Raw genomic sequence first — 22,378 nt, 5'->3', positions numbered from 1 at the left:
TCTCGAGTGTTGTATTATTCTTTAATTAGTTACACAGGAGAACACGCAATGTTATAGTCTTTCTTGTAGGTTGATTTTTGCTTTGATGTGATGTTGATAATTTTCATCGTAGTACAATAATACATTTTTATAGGCTACATGGAGCATACAAGAAATTTAAATAATTTCTTTCTATTGAAATGTTCAATTAAAAAGCAAATAGAGAACAATTACATTGCTGGTTAGTCATACCTTATAGGAGTTATTACCCTTGAATGATGATGTTTATCTTTTTTTTTTTTTGCTTTTTGAGTGGTAACTTTGTTCGTATAGAAACACTGCTAACACAACACTGATCTTCAAAAGTCAAGTCAAGATCTACAAATAAGTCTGCAAAACCGAAATAGACAGTTATGTGTAATTGCTCTTATATGGCGATTTTTACCTTTCTTTATTCTAGGGAAAATATGAACGACATAGAAATTGATTACAGAAAAATATCGACCAGCAAGACACAATTAGCAAAAAAGAGATTTCAGTCACAATGTTGGTAAGTGAATCCAGTGTTTAAGATGCGCATATAAATCCTGGTAAGCGACACTTGAATTATAACTTCTTCACAATATGTTGTACCAACATTTTGGAAGAGACGTAGTGTTTTTATATAAATTAAAGGCAATATCTCGATTATAAATGATTTACCAACAACATACAATCATCGGGTATGATTAATTTTACGAATAATCAATTTGATAGAGCAATATAATCTGCAATTTACTGGATCAAATTTTATTTATTGGTATCATTATTTCACAAACTACAGGAAAATCATTATCTGCAGTCCAAGTAAGTCAGTAATCAAATCATCTCCGTGACACTGATGCAATACATCTTTTGATATTAAGCAACATATATAGAGATATACATCATTTTAGTCTATCCTGGTCTGTCATTCAGTGCACAATTATAAAAGTCGTTCATTGCATTCCTTGTACCGATTACCTTAAATCACCGTTCATCCTATCCTCTTAAATGCACTGTTTAGTCTGTTCTCTTTAATAGGCTGTTCAATCTATTCTTTTTAATGCAATGTTTAGTTTATCCTCTTAAATGCACTGTTCAGTTTATCCTCTTTGGTGTACTGTTCAGTCTATCCTCTTTGGGGTACTGTTCAGTCTATCCTCTTTAAAGCACTGTTCAATCTATCCTCTTTAATACACTGTTCAGTTTTACCTCTTTAATGCACTGTTCAGTCTATCCTCTTCAATGCACTGTTCAGTTTATCCTCTGCAATGCACTGTCCAATCTGTCTTTAAATGTATTTTGTTCGTTATATGCCCTGTAATTCAAAGAATTTCTACTCTTTCCACTTTTAATTTTTTTTGCTCTACTAGTGCAAATATTGTTATCCATGTAGTGCAGTTTTGACTGCCATTTAATCCCCTGTTTGATCTCAAATTTAATGCACTAGTCTGTCAGTTGTTCATTGATATATTGTATGCTATTCTATGCACAGCTATGTATAATGACTACTTATTCAGACATCATTTTTGAGGCTTAATTGTACTTTTTTGTAGTCTAGCTACTGCAGGAAATGATAACTGTTTTATTTTTTTGGGGTTGTAGTTTCTAAGTGTTAATCAAGTCTCAGCTTGTGGTTTATATCAGACCTGATATATATGTGTCGTCTGAGATGAAACCAGTACAAATACAGGTACATTTTGACCATAAAATTTAAGACTTAGATGCAAAATACCATTATTTTTATCATTGGCGACAGTAATTGCTTTTTCTAGATACAGACTTTAGAGTATTGATTTTTAGAGGGAAAGAAACCTAAAAATATTTGGACAGTATTTTTCAGGAAAATTCTCTACTCAAGTAGATAGCCTAGAAAAACTTAAGTTTCTTTAGGGCTAAGAAAGATATATTATTATGTCTTTGATATAATTGCAGAGTGCACAGAGTATCTAGTAATAAAAAATATCAGATACAATGATCATGCATGATAATCCATTCTCTTAATTTTAGATGTCATGTAATTCATGAAATAGCTGCACCTATACTACTCTATAGGTGTAACACCACTAATTCAGGACCGGCCAGAAAGCACATACCAGAAAGTAGTACATATTTAACACAAAATAGTTCCTACGCATGGACATAACTTTCAAAATATTTAGAATATTTTATTAATTTTGGTATCAAATGAAAGCTGCATGACTGGTGATCATTGCAGAACAATTTTTGACTGATAAATTTGAATAATAAAAAAATGGCATGAAATTTAAAAAGGAGGGTACATTTTGCCTTTTTGTCAGATCGGAAGTACCTGTTTTGGTACATCCGAAGTTCCGGGAACCAGTTCTTTCTTATATGCCATGTAAGGTATGTTGATTTTTTTCAGTACAGGACACCAGAAGCTGTTGCTTTGACATGCAATGATTGTCACTTTATTTGAACTTAAGATAAAAGAGCTGTGACCACTCGAAATTGAGGAATTTAACATAGAAAGCAATGGGGCCATTTATTAGTGGTGTACTTCCTATAGCCCTGTTTTGTAACCAACATCAACGTTCAGTAATATTACAATTACAAGTTTGCAGGTGCAAAAAAATATGGTATAACCAGAGGTTATATTAGAATATAACATACAAGAACACTTATATATCTTAATGAGAACAATGTGTTTGTTTGTGATATGTATCAATACAAAATTATCTGCAACTTGGAATAATAACTAAAATTGACACATATGTGTGAGGTCTAGTGCACCATAAAACATGGGTTCAACATCAGCTTGTATATACCAAGTGCTTGCACCAATTAGGAATAGGGCAGTCAATTATCAATTGTTCAAATGAACATCTGTGTCATTATATACTGGTAAAATTTTAAAAGACAAAAAAAAGAGTTTTCTCATTGTTGAAGGCTAGAGGAAATGTATTTGTTAACATATTTCGCCGTTGGTGGATAGTATTTCATTAGTAATTCTACCAAATTCCCTTATTTCTACAAATTATGTGTAGGTTGCCTTTGAAGTACTGTGGATTCATTATACATATGTATGATACCAAATTTTATTGATTATGTGGGTAAAGGTGATTCACAAATTTAAGTGTTCAACTAATAGCGGACTATACAGTATATATGGGCTTTGGTTATTGTCGAAGGCTGCACAGTGACCTATAGTTGTTAATTTCTGTGTCTTTTGGTCTTTGGTGAAGATATGTCTCATTGGTAATCTGACCAAATCCTCTTATTTTTACAAGTAAAAATTTTATGTAGTTTTGAAGGAATTATTTGGCAAAACCATGAAATTAAATATCCATGAAAATAAATGAATCAATAGTAGTAAGTCTGATAGTATTGGTAAGTATTTGATGATTCCATGTTCCACTTGCATAAGTTCAAAAGTCTGCTGAATCAAGGGTATGAATTGTTAGTGTACGAAACATTTCAACCACGAAGAAAATAAATAAGACATAATTGTTTCTTCACCTTTACTATAAACCAATATTTTTAATCATTTAATAATAAAATGTATAAAGTTATCATGAGAAAATAACAATGTTAATTAATCAACCCAAAAGTAAGGGTCACGAAAGTGGTTAATATCAGGTATTTACACCATTAACAATCAAGATCAATAATCTGGACATTCAGATTTACAAGTCCTTATTTAGTGATTCACACCAAATAATTAGAGCAAATTCATAAATTGCTATTATTCCAAAAATACAAATTACTCATATATTTACTCAGACTATTTCGCAATAATCCTAAATCAATAAATAATAAACAATAATGCTTTTATTGCTATAGTAATAAATTAAGTAATATCTATTAACTTAGATGATATGAACAGTTTTACTAGTATAAAAAAAAATTAGCACATATTAAAGTCATATTATTTAACTGATATACTTTTTACGTATATTTCTCTCATTAGTAAGTCAAACTAAATAATACTAAACAATATGTTTAAAAAATTTCAAAAATTCATTCTCGATTTTCTGCCGAATTTTTCAGTTTGGTAAATTACATTTCTTCTCCTATCTCAAATGTTTAACAATCTGTTATCTTGTTTACAGATGATGAATTTCTTTGTCTTCAAGCACAATTTGTCAATTCAGAATCTAAAGGATTATGGGTAATTTCATTTTTTGTATCCCAAAATGAAAATAACACATGTCATTGGTTGAATTTTGCATTGTTTACAAGTTGTTAGCCAATCACAATGTTTTGGTGTAATCTTTTGAAAATCTTACCCAGAATGCATTAGATTCTGAAATGGTGAATTACTTCTGGTAGTTTTGAGTATTTACATACATGTAAAGTTTGGTAATTAATAAGCCTTTCTACATTGCACAGTATCAGTATCATATATTTGATGTCAAGCATCTTTCATGGATGTTTTAGAGGAGATACTGATTTTTCAAAAATATACAATTTAATACAAATATTGACCTACAAATGAAATGTTATCCCTGATACTTTGTACACTTCGATCTAGCAAATACACTTTCTCATGATTCCTATAAATATTTTTGGCCATTTTTTTTTCAGAAAAAAATAAATAAATCTATGTCCTACAATGTACATAGAAAATCAGAAACATGATTCAATCCTTGGAATTTAAATCCAATCCTCGTCTACTTAAGAAGTTATCTTGCTTTATGATTTTTTTTCCGTGACAATTGATTTTCCAAAACTGGTTTTGTATTGGCTAATTCTCGGGTACCGTACAATTAAAAAATCAAAGTTTATAAAATATCTATTTAAGTTTAAGGAAATTACTGAAAAGCATGTTTTTTTTCATTCTTCAACGTTCAAAATTAAATTTCATATGTAATCATTAAAAATACGAAAATGAAAATGAAAATGAGGCAAAACATGAAAAATGGAATGTTTATGAAAAGTAGTACCCGAGAACAAATCATCCAATCAAATTTGATTAATTCCTGCAACAACATTTAGTGAATTAGCACTTTTATATTAACAATCAACACTGAAATTAAATTTATCAAAAAATCTACTATTCAAAACAAAAATACTGCTGCACATCCAAAATTTCTATAAAAAACAAAACCATAAAAACATTTTTTTTAACTTCATGTGGTAGGAATGTCAAATCTGGAATTAACCCAATTTTTTATCAATTTATCACCTGACTTTATAAACATATTTGTTTATGAATATGTTTTGATGTTTCTGATTTATTTTTTTATTCTGTCGCATATCAGAAAATTAGTCATAAGGCTGACAAATTGTCATCAAAATTCATACTGGGAAATTTTATGTCCTTGTTTAATTTGAACAATTTTTACATGAGATTTAGTAAATTCAGTGTGATATTTCTGTTTAATTTGTTAAATGCCTAATGTACTTACAATAAAACAATGTGCAAACCAGTTGCTACAAAGTGTTTATAAAAAATCAACAATCCTATATTAAACAAGTATTTGTCATAAAATTTGACTTTTCATTCTTAAAAAAAATCCCTTTCATTCAACTATTTCTCCTCTAAAAATCATATTTCATAGACTCATCAATATATATATATTTATATATTTGTGAAACTATTTTTTTTTTCTCAAAATATAATTTTACCTTATTTTTTTTACCATTTTATTTAAAGAAAAATACTCTCTAATTGTGATTATAAAAATAAAAATCCAAAATTATTAAACTGAAAATTTACAATTAGATTCTACAATTTACAAACATCTAGCTTGCACAATATGATGTTTGACAAGACAAGAAAACTATTTATAATTTTAACATATTCTTACAATCCTACTGATGAAAAGTTGCTTACTTAAAAAAACCAAACAAACTTTTTTTCATTTTTGAAACAAAATTGAAAATATATATGGCACATAAAACCTCTACATTACCTCCCTTAGATGGTTACTATTGTTACATGATTAAATTATCACAATGATGTAAAATAAATGCTGTTTAAGTCAATATCAGTGAACACAAACAGCAAAATCATGTCCAGCATGATTTAAGCTTGAGATTAACATATTCTGTCGTCTGCTGTAACTACACTCAATAATTGGTAAGCAGACTTTTGTCACATTCGGGTCTGACATAACATAATATATGTATGTCTAATATCACATGTTTCTCAACAAGCCAATACATATCTAACATGAGTCAGTTAAACTGCTCTGCATCCCTGTTTCTAATGCTGCTACATTTACTATGTTTACTATTCCACACATCTCTGTAAATAGAAAGAAAAAAACCCAGTAAACAATGGTGTCCATTTAAATAAAAAGTGTGACTATCCTTACAACAAAAGCATTTATTGTATAGCAACATAATATTTCCTTGTATAGAATGTAATCAAAATCTGATGTGTAATTTTCCTTAACCTACTGCTTATCCTATCTGATAGACTGACAAAACCACAAAAAACCTACACATTGACCAATGAACCATAAAATTAAGGTCAATATCATATATATGAACCCTACTAGCATATCTGATAAACTGACAAAACCACAAAAATTTAACATTGATTACCTTTCATAAGTATCAAATTCTTTTGACATATGAGGCAAGCAATACAAAAACAATAAAATATAATATATACACAAGTCTAATAAAAATTGCTGTCGAATTTTTATTTGTGAAATGTGTAAGAAAATTTAATGAAATTCTACCTTACAACAACTGAGATAGCTAACGTAACGGTACCCAAATTGCACCTATTTAGCAAAACTAGCAGCGAAAATCTTACAAGATTTCATAGAGACTAAACAATTTGTATTTTTATGATTTGATACTAAGCACATCTTGCAACATAGGTAAAACTATTTAGATATGCACAAAACGTTCACAGTATTTATCAACAGATGAAGTATTTACTGAAAAAGCAAAATGTACTGAAACGTCGCCATGCGACGTCATCAAAACGTCATCTTTTTAAAATGAGCAAATACAATGTGTTACAAGTATCATTTAAAAAATAATGAATAGTAAGCATGGACTAATATCCAATTGTTCAAAATATTTGAAGAAATTAAACAAAAGCTCTGTTATTAGACTTTTGACGATGTAAATTTAAGCATGGACGCAATTTGGGTACTCCTCATTTCAGAATCATTGATGATTTGGAGGTCAGTTTAGACCAATTTTTCTATGATTCCATATGAATAAAAATCAAATTGGTGTACCTTTATAATAAAGAAGGATACGGCTACAAAGTAAACACAGAATGGACATTTTTGACTTTATCATAAAAAAACGTAGATGAAAAAACTGTCAAAATAGGTGCAATTTAGGTACCGTCACGTTATATATATGACTGATTGTTGCTTGATTCACATCTAATGGCATGCTTTAAACAAATACTTACAATTCCTGTTAAAAGTATATGACTCCATCTGATTTATTTCCTTTTTGGTCTGGTTTGGGAGATCCTTGTTTTCCATCTGATGACATATTAGAACCTGGAGATTTTGCTTTTGAGCCACCAGGCTGAGCCAGTTTCATCACACCCATCAACTGTGATGGTGCTGCTGGCTGTTTTGTATTTCCACGATTTGAGGTATAAGATTTTTGGTTCAGACTAGAACTACTGGCATTTGTGGGTAATTGACTACTGCTTCCCTGTGAGGGCAGGGAGCTAGCACTATTACTACTCGCCAGTTTAAATGGCAGTTTATGCGATAAAGATGACGCTGAACTTTGTCCTGATAATAATTTAGTGGGAATCTGCTGTGGATTTATGGGGTTCACTTTTTGTTCATTTTTAGCACTAATTAAATGAATAGGCAAGTTCATCTTATTTGATGTAAAACTAGAATTAGGAATAGATGCTCTAGAGTCTGATCTTGAAACATCCGTTCCACGTCTACTTGTCTTTAAATGTCCTTGTCGTAAGTTTTCCATGTCATTTTCAATCATTTGACAAAAATCTGCTGAGGCTGATCTCCGATGAGAATTGTTATTTTCTAAATTTGCAGGTGAACTTCGACCCTTATCTGGTCGAGTTTCTACATCATTATTTGTCATTCCAGGTGAACTATTAGTTTTCGACATATGATGTGCTTCCTCCCACAAGTCTTGCTGCCTTTGTAACATTTCTTTCTTCCTCTTCAAGTCATCTCTATGATTTTGAAGTTCAGACTGTAAGAATAAGATAAATGCATTAAAGAACCATATAAAAAGACGAATGTCAAAATTTTCAAAAGTATCAAAAACCTTTGGTTCGGAAAAAAAATTAATGCTAGCATTAAGCTGGATCAACTAAGGATTTGGCTTTTTTCTTAGATGCTAATTTTTGTGGATTTTATGTGTACAGATGTAACAAAATTAAAATTTTCAACGACTCAAACATTTTCCTTGTTCTTTCATAAAAATATAAAACTAATTCAACAAATATTTTCCTTTTTTCATTTGAAAAATCACCATTTGTTTACCCATAGTGTTGTTTTATTTTCCTTTTTAAAGGGTTCTAAAACTTACTTCTTTCTTTTCTAGCTCCTTCCTTTCTTCCTCAATACTTGTTCTTTCATGTTCTATCACCATTCTTTCTCTCTCCTTTTCTTTTTCAAGTTTCTGTCTGTCTCTCCTTACCTCTTCCTGAAGTGAAACAAACAAAAAATCAGCACTGAAAAAGATCCTTTTGCAAATCCATTGATAACTTCCAGATATTTTTGTTGAAAACTTGTTTTTAAAAAAAAATATATTTCATGAAAATCTAAGGAACAATTGAAAGCTGAAAACATAATGAATCAAATTTGATGTCTAAAACTAACTCAATAATTCTGACCAATTTTAAGTACATATACCTGAGCATATACAAGTGGTAGCTTTATCCCCATGTTCAATTACAATGTCAACCACAACCACAAGTGATGGACATGTATTACCGTTAGCTTTTAAAAGAAAGAGCTAATTGATTCATTATGTAACTCTTAAAAAGACTCCAACATTAACTTTTTTGGAGATTATTTGTGAAAAGATAAAATCTTTGCCTTGAGGGACCAGAGTCTTCGACAACTACAAAAGTGTGTTTAAATGAAATGAAATGTCTAAAACATGTTGAGTTGTCAATGTATATTTTGCAATGTTAAACTACATTTAGACTTGGCTCCTGCTATGCACAATTTTGCTATCTATTCTTTCAGTATACTTACAAATTTCATGTAGAAATCTTTAGATCTTATTTTTTTAGAAAAACATTTAGGATTTTCAAATTGTACAAAGAAAGACTGAATAAATTTCTTCGAAAAATATGCAATCCAGGAACCACCATTTTCCCTTATGCCATGATTGACAATTGACATCCTCAGATATATTGAACCCACCTGTAAGTTACGAAGTTCCTCTAATTGATTATGTCTCAGTCCTCCTTTTCTATCGTGAACCTCTGCTGATAAATTATTGATTTTTTCGTTTGCCTCAGCCAGTTGTGCCCTCAGACTCTCTACTGCTGTCACTTGTTTCTCTGTTAAATGCTAAAAAATAAAAAAAAGTATTTTAAAATATGAATTTGTACTCCAATCTGTAAATTAAATTTCAAAATATGACTTAGGAATAGATTTGGCTATAAGTAAATATTGAAAAAAAAATAAACAAGAATGTGTCCCCAGTACACGGATGCCCCACTCGCACTATTATTTTCTATGTTCAGTGGACCGCGAAATTCAGAACTCTAACTTAACATAAAAACTAGAAAGATCATATCATAAGGAACATATATACATTTTTTTTTTGTACTAAGTTTCAGGTTGATTGGACTTCAACTTCATCAAAAACTACCTCTACCAAAACTTTAACCTGAAACTGGACAGACGAACAAACGACTAGACGCACAGACCAGAAAACATAATGCCCCTCTACTATTGTAGGTACTATTGTAGGTGGGGCATAAAAAAAAATAATACCAGCAACAATTTTTTGGGGGTTTTCTTTATGGTTTTCTTCCTGCTTTTTGTAAGAAAAAATATTGTTTTAATGACTTGGTGACATAATATATGATAGAATCATCTGTGTAATTTAATATCTAAATGACAAAAGACTGAAAAGTACAAATAGTTCTGAACAATAATGGCACAAAATGACCCTAACAAAAGTCTAGATAAAATGGCCTGACAAAACGCAATATAAGTTACAAATGTACTTTAACAGCATGAATGAACATGACAATAGTTCATAGTTTACTATAAACATCAAATGTATGTCTATAAATAATATTTTCTGGGTTAATTGATATGGACTTGAAAGACACTTTATCTATTAACAGACAACATTTTAATATACTTTTAAAAGATTCAAAATCAAGATAAAATTGATAAAATCTTCTTTTTCACATTGAGCCTTCATTCTTAACAAGATCATAAAAATTATAACTGTGTCTTAAAGGTATCCTTGTACTAATTTATATCGGTGCACTTCTCACGTTTTGACACGAAAATATCAGATTATGTAATTTACCAGGTATGAAATCCATCTGATAATGTTAGATTTATGTACCATGTGCCATCTATCTTTCATAATTCTAATCATTCCAGATGAATAAATGTCCTTTTTCAATTCCATTGTGGTTTCCATTTCTCATATATTTATAATTTATGTGTTACTTAGGGATGAATAAATAAGAAATTTCGCAAACTTAGTCATACTTAAAACTTTACGAGAAATTAACAATAATTTTCACTCGTCTAATTTACACTGACAATTTAACCTTGATTGAATTGATATGCTTCAAAGTTATGTAATAAAATAAGCAATACACGGAATTTATGAATGAAAACTGTCCATGTTAGTTTAACATCAATCAGATCATGTTTTACCTAGTTGAATATTGAATGTTATCAGACAAGCATGTCAGTCATATTTTAAAGCAATAGATTTGCACAGGGTGAGACCCAGAAAGATACAATCTTGTCAAATAGTAATACAATAAGCTTGTAATAATTTGCACCGATTGGCCATTGCACTTTGGTCTTAAAGTACAAATGGAAACCTATACATGTCAATTTGAAACACGACTTTCTTTTGCATCTTTGAACAAAGGATCATAAAATTAACTAACTCAACCTTATCAAAACAAAAATCAACCTCACAGCTTCTCACATGGTACTACATTTTTCCATTGATTACTGTGATAAAGCCTTTTGATGCTAATGTGGTGTAAAGCAATCATCATTCAATCAACAATTTTCCCCATTATCTTTAGAATTCTTGTAAATAATTTTCACTACATTGTCAACTGACAAATCATTCAACAAAATAAAATCAACATACCCCCTTTAATTTAGTATGATTCTTGAAGTCATTTCAAACTGATAAAATTTAATTAAGATAATTACTTTTACTTTTTGACAAGAATATACTTTATTCTCTTAAAACAATTGTTACAGAGAACATATACATATTAACAATTATACAAACTTATATAGCATGTGTGAATTACATATACATATATAAAGTGATACTAAGAAGTTCTAACCTGGAGGAACGACCTTCTCTTGGACGTTCTTAATAAATTTACATAGTTTTTCTAATACAATTACATTGTTGGAAGCAAATAGCTGTTCAAACTTATAAATGTTAACATTTTCGTGACAAAAAGGGGGAAGCAGATTTATTCTTTCATTGATAAAGTAGCTACATGTCATTATATAGTGGTATTCATCACCGATATCCATAGAGTCACACAGAGAGCACACTCTTTCGCTTCTTGGCAAATTGCGCCATCTCCCGGTCTCGACCGGTAATCTGTGACTACCACATCTAAATTTACAAAGGATGTACATATAATAGGGTGATAACTCTGAGATATATTTTTCAAAACAAAAATGAGTTTTAAATAATCTATAGCACAATGCCTTAGGAGACTTGAACATTTCTGAATACCAAAATTGTATAAATTGATCCTTAAGTTTCTGTTCAATACACTTTGAAATCCATAATGACGAAAAAATAGTTTGGTTTTGCCAAACATTTGACATACCACAATCATCTAAAATATTCTTTATAAACTTTAACCATTTAGATTCATAACCATAATCTGTGTAGTAAACATGTAACAATTTATATAATAAGGATGAAAATTTTGTTTCATTTCCTCTAACAAGTCTACACCAGAAATTTATCATACGTATCTTTATTTGTATCGATATAGGAAATATTCCTAGCTCACCATATACAATAAAGTTGGGTGTGGATTGCTTCAAGTGCAATATAATTTTAAAAAATCGCAACTGTATACTTTCAAGAACATCTAAATTTTCAAAACCCCAAATTTCTGATCCATATAATATTACAGGTTCTACTAATTTTTTAAACAAATCAATTTGACATTCAATAGATAAGTTATTTCTTCTACATTTCTTCAATAATCCAAACATAGCTTTAGTTGCCTGTTCCTTTAGATACTTTCTTGTAGACAAGAATGATCCACTTTTACAAAAGAATATACCAAGATATTTATAATCTTTAACTATTTCAAGCTCATTATTATTCAAATAAAATTTTGTGTGTTTTGACATCCTGCCTTTTGAAAAAACTAAAACTTTAGTTTTCTCTACATTTACTTTAAGTTTCCACATGAGACAATATTGTGAAAAATTATCAAGCATAAGTTGCAGATCTTCAACCGATTCTGCTAATAAAATGGTGTCATCTGCATATAAAAGCAAAAATATTTTTAAATACACTGTAAGTTCGTTTTCAGCATCTTTGCTGATAGATTCTAAACCTTTAATATCTTTTATTTCTAAATATGATTGCAAATCATTTAAATATAGTGAAAATAATACAGGCGATAGATTTTCTCCCTGTCTTACTCCAATTTCAGAGAAAAAGATCTCCGAAGTTTCATTGTTATGTTTAATACATGATTTTACATTTTCATACATATTTTGTATAATTCTTAAAAATTTGCCAGTAATATTTGTATGAACAAGCTTAAAAAATAATGAGTTACGGTGAACAAAGTCAAATGCTTTTTCGAAATCGACAAATGCACAGTGTAGCTTTTTCTTTCTGAGAGAGAGTAATTCAAATAATGCATACAATGCAAATATGTGATCATTTGTTGAGTAACCATGCCTAAAACCAGCTTGGTTTTCATGTAATAATTTATTTTCTTCTATAAAAATATTTAATCTATCATTCAAAATGGATGTAAAAACTTTTCCTAAACAAGATAACAATGTAATAGGTCTATAATTTTTAGGATTCATCTTGTCTCCTTTGTTTTTGTATACTGGTATCATGTGACCTATAAGCCATGCTTCAGGCAAAATACCTGAATCAAAAACTAAGTTAAATAATTGAACATAAATATCTATCATACTATCCAAAGAAGAACAAATATATTCGTTAATTATTTTATCTTCTCCTGGTGCTTTATTATTTTTGGCATTTTTTACAGCTTTTTTTATCTCATCTTTAGTAATTTTCCCATTTAAAATGTCATTGGAGTTTTCTGGATCCATGTTATTTTGTATACTAAAATCTTCTCTTTTGTCATGCTTGTTTTTATTCAGATCTTTAAAAAAATGGAATAATGTTTCCAGAGAAATTTTTGATTTCTCTCTTTTTCTATCTTGATTAAGGATTTTCCAAAATTCTTTCGAATTTTTTACTCTCATATATTTCATCTTTTTACGCATATCACGATTAAATTTAATTATATTTTCATCCATAATATTTTTATAATACATTTCAGATATTTTAACTCTATGTTTAAATACATTTGAACCATAATGTTTATATAGCCGCTTAGCTCTCCTAGGCTCTTTTCTAGCTTTATAACAGTCAGAATTAAACCATAACTTGTTTGGTTGCTTTTTAGAATTTTCAGAATTTTGCTTTCCGCAAGTTAAACCAAGAGAATTTTTTGCAGATTCTAAAAGTATATTAGAAATTTCTTGTACAACTTGATTCACGCTGTCTTTCTGAATATCCGTCGTATTTGTATTCAAAATGTCTAAATTTTCTAGAACTGCTTCAACTCGTGAAAGATCAATATTATTTTTAAAATCCAATGATTTCTCAAATTTCCATGGTTTAATTCTTACTGGAATGTTTCTATCACATTCGTTTTGATGTATACATTCAGGCCTAATCTCTCCTAAAACAAGTGAGAGTGGCGAATGAATATCTGAGTACAGTTTGCTAAATTCTAGTACTTCAAAATGTTTTACAAATTTCAATAAATGAGCTGTGCTCAAGGCATAATCTACTACACTCAAGTTTTTGCTGGTTGATTTCCCAGCTTTGTCATTTCCAATTCTGCCATTGTATATAAATACATTATTATTTTTACAAAAATCTACAAGTTTTCTCCCAAAATTATTGACAACTAAATCAGGACTATTTCTATGTTTTGGAATACACAATTCGTCTAAAATTTTAGTATCAGTAAGTTCTGTGATATCTATAACATTATTGACAAAATAATCTTCTGTATCATTATCTTCTATATAATCTCTTAAATTTCCCGTTCGAGCATTAAAATCTCCAACTAAACAAATCAGGTTTGTATTTTCATTAAATTTATGAAATTCTCTTTCAATATCATTAAATGCCTCAACCGACGAGTATGAACTATTTTCAGGTGGTACATAAACAATACCAAATATAACATTTTCCGGTGAATCAAAAACTTTTTTATCGATACTGAACCAAAGTACAAATTGACAGTCGGTTGTAATTGGTTTGATAAAACTTTCCAAATAACTTTTATACCCAAGGGCAATACCACCTGATTTGTTAATAAATTTCTTTCGATTTTTATGATGAAATATGAAGTCATTACATTGTATTTCATCAAGGTCATCTAATTTAGTTTCTGTTAAACATAGAATGTCATAATTATTTAACAGTGATTCAAATTCTGGATATAACAATTTCTGTTTAATACCGCATACATTTAAAGATAAAAGACAAATGTTATTATAATCTTTATGTACAGTATGAGTTTTTTCATTGCACGAGAGGTCGTCAGTTCCACTAGAGTAGTCACGTTTACTACAATCAGCTGATCCTCCATGGTTCACCTATTTATGATCTGGTCGTGAATGTCCATCATGGGGTCTTCTTTGGGTCTTCTTAGGTTTAGCCCCTTGCTGTTCATACGTCTGTTGTGTATTACGTTTTCTATTTGTCGGTTGTTCGTTTTCGTCGTCTGGGACTATAAACTCGGTACCATCTATAAAAAGTTTGTCTCGTTTAAGATACACCTTTTTCCGTTGATGTTTAGCTTCTTTAAAGTAAGGCCATAGTACTTTGCGCCTGTCATTTATTTCTTTCGGATATTGTTCACTTATCCCGTACTCTGCAGAGTCCCAATTTCAAAAAAAATGTTTAAAGTCTGGAACATCATCATGTAACTTGTTTTTGTTTTGTGAAGCAACATATGCGATATATTTCAGGACTTGTGTTAAAATTTGTAACTAAATAATGATCAATATAAACACAATGATTACAAATTATCATCCTATGACAACTTTCAAATGTCTTTTCTAGTTTTCTTGCATCTCCATTTTTGTAATGGATAATCACACTGAACTCTCCTTACAGAAGGTGACAAAATATTTGTATCTGTTATTGAATGAGGACTATTAAACTTACTACAATGCTTTGAAGAGATCTTGAGAGCTGGGCTATTGAATGGACATGGTCACCTGACACCCACGTTGAATATGTAGAGGAACCAGACATATCACCATAGGAACCAGTATCACTACTGTATCTATCATACACTTTGCTACTGTCCATAGAGTCATCATGTTCAATATGCTGTAAAAGGGGATAGTATCATTAGGTATAATATTTTAGTGTAAACCATATTTTATTGTGAAAATAATAACATAACAGTTAACATTACAATACGACAGTTTAATTATAATTTGAAAACAACTAAATATTCATTTTTTACAAATTCTTCTATAAATATATTTTCTAAAGAAGCATCAAAACCTTATCGTACTTCATATATGCCATAAAGCATTATCTAATGAGAAAATCATATAAATTGACCTTATTTTTAATGTCAAAATACTTGAAAGTGATTTGATATCAATATCTCAAGTGCTTCCTCTAAGATACTTTATTGTTATATAAAACAAATAAAGGTCAATTATGCACATCAGTGGCTAAATACATTTGTCTTTGATAAAAATGCTATAAAAAATATATCTACAAGTATCACAACTCCAGATAAGAATAATTCCCATTAATTCTGCTGATATTGCAAAAAATAAAGAATATTTGTTTATATGACTCATGATATCAAGTTCACTGCAATGATAGCACATATTGTATCTTATCTCCCCTTACTAGCATACACCTTGAAGATTGAAGATTATGTCAGAGATATTGTCTGTTTACTTTTTAGAAAACATTCGTCTGTATTATCATTGATAACACTGTTTCCTTAGATCTATTTCAGAATATAATTGTATACTATGTATTATTTATAGTTTTACACTGATTGTAAGTTTTCTATCTTTGTTCTGCATGGCCAATATAATAGATCTACTGACTGTCAGAGTTCAGTTATGAAACTATACAATACACCCTTTTTCTTTTATCTTTTTAAGGTGTTTTTTTTTAAATCCCTTTTCATGATATTCTTGTTTCATGGATAACCACAGAATTTTAAGCAATGTGGAAGAAAATATCAGTTTCCAATTTTCAAACAAAAATCAGCTCCCTATATGATAGAAGACCTCTTCTCTTAATAAATATTTGTCCTAGCATCACTTTCCTTCCATATATAATACATAAAGTCTATTGGCCATCTAATTATTATTGCTTTCATAAAGAATTTAGCCAAAATAATGAGTCAATAATTGGCGTTTATGCAGATGGATGATTTTGTGAACAACACTTTCATGTGAGAGCCTGTAATTTTTTATTAGTAGCATTTCATTAATGGGAAAACATCTTACTTTCAAATTCAGACATGGTACAAATATAATAACTAATGTCATGGATAAAACAGTAGGTTGAAATAAATAGGTCCCTGGTTAATCATAATAATGTGTCATAGCTATTTTTACTCTAAACTCTTTTTGCTAAGGTACATGTACTAACCTTATATGATGCCATAGAAACATCTGCAAGTTGAGATAACTCTGAGTCACTATCTACTGCCCTATCTAAGTTTTGTAAACTACTTGAAGTTTGACCTTCAAGTTCTTCAGCCTCTGAGATTTGCTTCTTCTTTGGTAATAAAGCTGGAAAAGAAAAAAAATATTTGTCATGCAGCTATCTATTTGTCATAGTATGCATTTGTGTTTAATATGTATCACATTTTCATCCCCCACAATTTATGTCCCTGTAAACTAACATGTACAGTCTCAGCAACCTCGTTAATGAAGTCTGGACCAATCAAAATGTCTACAACATTGAAGCTCCTATGATACACCACCATTTTGGAAATGGTTTTTTAACTTTTAAATCAAATAAAACAAACAATTCATATCAATGTCTATTATGAAATTGCTGTAAGATTCAACCATCAGACTTAACAAAGAATTCATTCATTAAGATTATCAATTCAACATATGCCATCTTTTTACACTATTTTTTCTTCAAATTTAACTTCTCATTATTTATCATGTTATGGAGACATTGTAATTACCTTTTGGCACCTCAAACTGACTATCGAATCCTGCAAATGTCTCAGCCCGTTTTGGCACTGGTGGTATTTGGTAAGAGTTACTAAAATGTTCCCCTACACTACTAACATGACGACTTAGCTGAGAACCATTTCCATTGTTCCCTTGTAGTATTGTGGTTAAATGGGATGCAGTCACTGAAACTGAGAAAACAAATACTAACTTTTAATTCGGAGTCGTTGACACTGAGAATATAAGTATTAACTTTTGATATGCAATCACTGAACTGAGAAAACAAGTACTAACTTTCAATATGAAGTTATTGAAACTGAAAAACAGGTACAAACTTTTAATTTCATTTTAATTTTGATAATTGTACAAACCACAAAAATGTAACAATAACAAAGATATGTTTGTTTGAAGTAGATACCTTTAATACAGGTACATAAGTACAAAATGGTGATTTTTACATCACAGGTGGATAAATTATCTTTAATCAATCTGATGTCAAAGTATAAATGGAAGTCATACATTCAAATTAGTTTTTATTACAAGTAGTTCAAATATAATAAAACAATATTTTCTACATAGGCTTTTCAAATCTCTTTACAATAATATCAATATAACAACTAAAGAAAGATAACTCTTGCTTACCTTCTTGAAGTGCTGCCTGCAGTGCTTCCATATGTTCAGTGCCTTCATCTTCCATTGAACCAGGTCTCTACAAACAAGAATTCAAATATTATATTTGTTTAAAATTTTCAAATATTTTTATAACTTTTGCATGTTATCTGTACAGACACTTGATTATGTGTTAATATGACATTATTCCTGTTACTGAAGTGGTTAAACATTTTTACTAATTATGAAAATTTGTTACATTTACCTCCTTTACTAAATTCCAGAGGGAGAAAGGTTTTCAACTAACACCAAACTTGAAATTTGGACCCTGTCCCCTTATCCCCTCTAAAAATCCACATGCAATATACAAAAGCAGAGCAATTCTTTTATTTTATAATGATATATACGGCCATTCAAAAGGGACATCAATATTTATCTATTGGCAATGACCTTACCCGAGATGTATTCTCCTCTCTATTGCTGTATATTTCTAATAGTTCTACCATTAGTCTATTTTTGTCATCACAAATCTGCTTGATATCGTAATCTTTTTTATGTAACTGCTCTATAAACGAAAGCAAAGAATATGTTTTATTGTCTAGTTTAAAAAAAATCATTTTTATAAATAAAAACAGAACTTTAAAGAACACATTTCAGAATTAAGTGTACATTACAATCCTACTGTTGTCAAATCATAATTACTCAAAATTTTTATATCTTTTTAAAAAAATTTTTAACAAACTTTTCTCTCAGAAAGGTCTCTGTTGCATGTTTAAGTCCAGTGGCAAACACTTCATGCATGTTCATGATGTGAACAAATCAAAATAAACATTAAGAAACCAGGTTCAACAAATCCTGCTTATCAGAATACGGGTAAAAAAATTAGAAATAGACTTCATCTGGAACAAGACAGTATTAAAGCAGATACTATTGTTTGTTTAACAACGAAAATTAGCCTTTTATATACTTTCTAAATTTCCTATCCATAATCTTATAAAATCTTACCTATGATTTCGTTGACCTTAGCTGACCTTGACTCTGTTTGACGTCTTTGTTCTTCTCTTAAACTGTCTTCCTCATCCACTACAAAAACATTAATAAATTCTAATATAAAGTATTCAAATTTGATTTCAGGTTAAAATTTGGATTATTTTTATTACCTTTAGAAAATTCTCTGAAGTGCTCTGAAGACTGCATTAATTCCAAAGTAAAATAGAACATTAAAAATTTCATGACCAACTTTTGAAGATTTTATTTTAATTATAAGTAACATCTGTACATTTGGACTCTTTTGGATAGTTGTATCATTGGCAATCATATCACATCTCAGCTTTCATATAAAGATAAAGGTTGAGAATAGAAACCAATTTTGGGACATACAGACGAACAAGGGGAAAAGTTAATGCCTCCTTCACTTCAGCAGGAGCATAAAAATGGGAGATAACTCTTACCTTCTGCAGAATCCGGGGGACAGTTAGTTGCAGCTTTCTGTAGTATAGATATCCATTTCTGTCTTTCTGTTGATGTGTTACACACTATCTCGTACATCTCAGGATTTTTCTTGTTATGACTTATGAGGTATATTCCACGACTATCTCTAGTGTCACACTTTTCCCTGACCAGCAGTTCAAAGAGAGGTATTACACAGGACTGAAAAAGAAAATTAAAATGTTAATTTTTAAACTTTATACAGCAGTTTTTGTAATGTTTTGAAATTGTTAAGATAATTGTGAAATGAATAAATATAAAAAAGATGTGGTATGATTTCCAATGAGACAAGAGACCAAAATGACACAGAAATTAACACTTATAGGTCACTGTACTGCCTTCAACAATGAGCAAAGCCCATACCATAGAAAGTATACTCTAATGTACTGACAGAAAAGATAATTATTGTTTTTTGCAGAAAAAATGTAAGTATTGATCCCCTTCAAACATGGTCTAAGGCCAATCTTGTGCTTGCAATTATGTATGACCTTTTGCTTAGTGTTGGAATGCATCACTGTGACTGAGATAATGAAAGTAAAATGATTAGTTTATAGCTATAGGTCATGTCAAGTTCAGGTTTGAATTTCAGGTCGTCAATTGATACTCTTCATTACCAAAATGTAAAATATATCATATTTCAGCAGAAACTCCTAAAATCTATGAAATAACCCAAAAACAAGAATGTGTCCATAGTACACGGATGCCCCACTCACACTATCATTTTCTATGTTCAGTGGACCGTGAAAATTGGGGTTAAACCTTTAATTTGGAATTAAAATTAGAAAAATCATATCATAGGGAACATGTGTACTAAGTTTCAAGTTGATGTAACTTTAACTTCATCAAAAACTACCTTGACCAAAAACTTTAACCTGAACTTCGCACTATCATTTTCTATGTTCAGTGGACCACGAAATTGGGGTCAAAACTATAATTTGGCATTAAAATGAGAAAGATCATATCATGGGGAACATGTGTACTAAGTTTCAAGTTGATTGGACTTCAACTTCTTCAAAAACTACCTTGACCAAAAACTTTAACCTGAAGCGAACGGACGCACAGACGGACGGACGAAAGAACGAACGGAGGCACAGACCAGAAAACATAATGCCCCTCTACTATCGTAGGTGGGGCATAAAAATTGTTTAGTTTCATTATTTTACATTTTCAAAATAAGGTGAGTTGTTGGAAGAAATAGTTTTCTAAATGCACAAATAACACAGACTGGAAATAAATTATTATAGCTATATTTTCCTTCTATAAACATACCTTGTCATCTTGGGAATGAAAATTATATCTACCATTGACATCTTGCAGGAAAAATATAAGATCTGTTAAAACTACACATATTACTTCTGCAAAATAAAAGTCATTTTGTTAATATACATCCATACACAAAAAACAAAACCAAGTAAAGAATTCAACATTGCTTAATAAAAGATTTTTAGAAAAAGAGAATATTTAGAAATGAATAGAAATGTATGATTATTATTGATTTTGGTTAAGTGTCTAAAAGTGTTTTTGTTTCTTTCAAAGCAAACAATCAAAAATCAATATACTTTCAAATAATTATTGCATTTATAAAAGGGAGATAATTCTTAATTGCCCCCCTTTGTCTTACCTGTATGTTTTCCTCTAGCACTTCTCATGTGGACCTGACCATCATACACTAAACTTCTATGGTTAGCATATATATCTGATCTTTTAAATTTTCTGTTTTTATATGTTGCAAAAGACTTTGAATCCAATTTTTGGTAAATTTCTGAAAGTCTTCGTTTTAATTCGTATGCATCAACATGTTCATCTATTCCTTGAAGTAACTCTTTACTTAATTGTAATGCTTTACTTAAACATTCTCGGTCTTTCTTATCTGAAAAAAATATTACAAAATGTAAATTCAACAAAAATATCAAAACCAACAATTATTCTCTTTCCAAAAAAAGATGTTTGGTTTCATTTAAAAGACGCAAGTGAACATTGTTTAATAATCATATTGAGAAAAAAAATGACTGATGACTTACTATTTTCTACTGATTTGAACATTATCAATATTGAAATACTTATGATTTCACTTCATTTGTGGTACAACATGGTCACATATGACCTGCAGTCAGACATAGAGGGGTTTGGCGGGCAACCTTGCAACCTGACACATCACTTAAAAGAACTTGTGTCCTTTAAAAATGTTCAAAACCTTTTTACTTTAATGTTTTAATTGCTTTAAAGTAACCAAAGTGATCTGGAATTTTTTTTTTAATGTTACCTTGTGACCTTTGGGGAGTTACCTACTGGAAACTGTACTTTAGAGGTAGTACCCAAAAATCTATTTGACAAGTAATCATTTTTCATACCATATATGTACTTTTTATTATGAATACAATTAGATGAAGTAAACAAACTTGTCTTTGCACTTCCAATGGTTACATCGGATTTCATTGAGTGTGAAGCCAAATGTAATATCTTCGATTAGCTTGCTTGTTAGCTGAACTGTGAAATCATTGCTTGGTCAGGTAAACTAACCTCCTTTAAAAATAGACCAGTCCAGCAGATAACCAATCTATCTATCTGTCAGACTAGGCTACTTCAAAAGGAGGGTAGTTTACCTGAACTAACAATGACTTCACGGTTCAGCATAGAAGCAAGCTAACCAAAGATATATCCTTTGCCTACACACTCAATGCAATCAG

The 22,378-nt window shown here is 30.1% G+C and overlaps 1 protein-coding gene across 50 annotated transcripts in view; it reads right to left on the bottom strand.

Annotated features, from left to right (window-relative positions):
- Positions 1 to 3,468: 3,468 nt before the first annotated feature.
- The window catches only part of LOC139521940 (rho guanine nucleotide exchange factor 18-like), a 159,869-nt gene continuing 140,959 nt past the window's right edge, over positions 3,469 to 22,378 (bottom strand). For all 50 annotated transcript variants that reach the window (XM_071315706.1, XM_071315702.1, XM_071315709.1 and 47 more), the window contains 13 exons: positions 21,313 to 21,561; positions 20,961 to 21,046; positions 19,655 to 19,853; positions 19,209 to 19,286; positions 18,659 to 18,768; positions 18,237 to 18,303; positions 17,606 to 17,785; positions 17,056 to 17,198; positions 15,589 to 15,756; positions 9,309 to 9,458; positions 8,464 to 8,580; positions 7,352 to 8,124; positions 3,469 to 6,214 (listed from right to left, as the gene is read on the bottom strand). In XM_071315706.1, the coding sequence (XP_071171807.1) occupies positions 7,360 to 8,124; positions 8,464 to 8,580; positions 9,309 to 9,458; positions 15,589 to 15,756; positions 17,056 to 17,198; positions 17,606 to 17,785; positions 18,237 to 18,303; positions 18,659 to 18,768; positions 19,209 to 19,286; positions 19,655 to 19,853; positions 20,961 to 21,046; positions 21,313 to 21,561 (2,312 nt within the window). In that variant the 3' untranslated portion in view covers positions 3,469 to 6,214; positions 7,352 to 7,359. The remainder of the gene's footprint in view (positions 6,215 to 7,351; positions 8,125 to 8,463; positions 8,581 to 9,308; positions 9,459 to 15,588; positions 15,757 to 17,055; positions 17,199 to 17,605; positions 17,786 to 18,236; positions 18,304 to 18,658; positions 18,769 to 19,208; positions 19,287 to 19,654; positions 19,854 to 20,960; positions 21,047 to 21,312; positions 21,562 to 22,378) is intronic.

This window comes from Mytilus edulis, chromosome 4 (genome assembly GCF_963676685.1).
Source record: "Mytilus edulis chromosome 4, xbMytEdul2.2, whole genome shotgun sequence".
NCBI classification, from domain to species: domain Eukaryota; kingdom Metazoa; phylum Mollusca; class Bivalvia; order Mytilida; family Mytilidae; genus Mytilus; species Mytilus edulis.
Note: the sequence above shows the minus strand (reverse complement) of the source record. Positions and strands in the feature narration are given on the sequence as shown.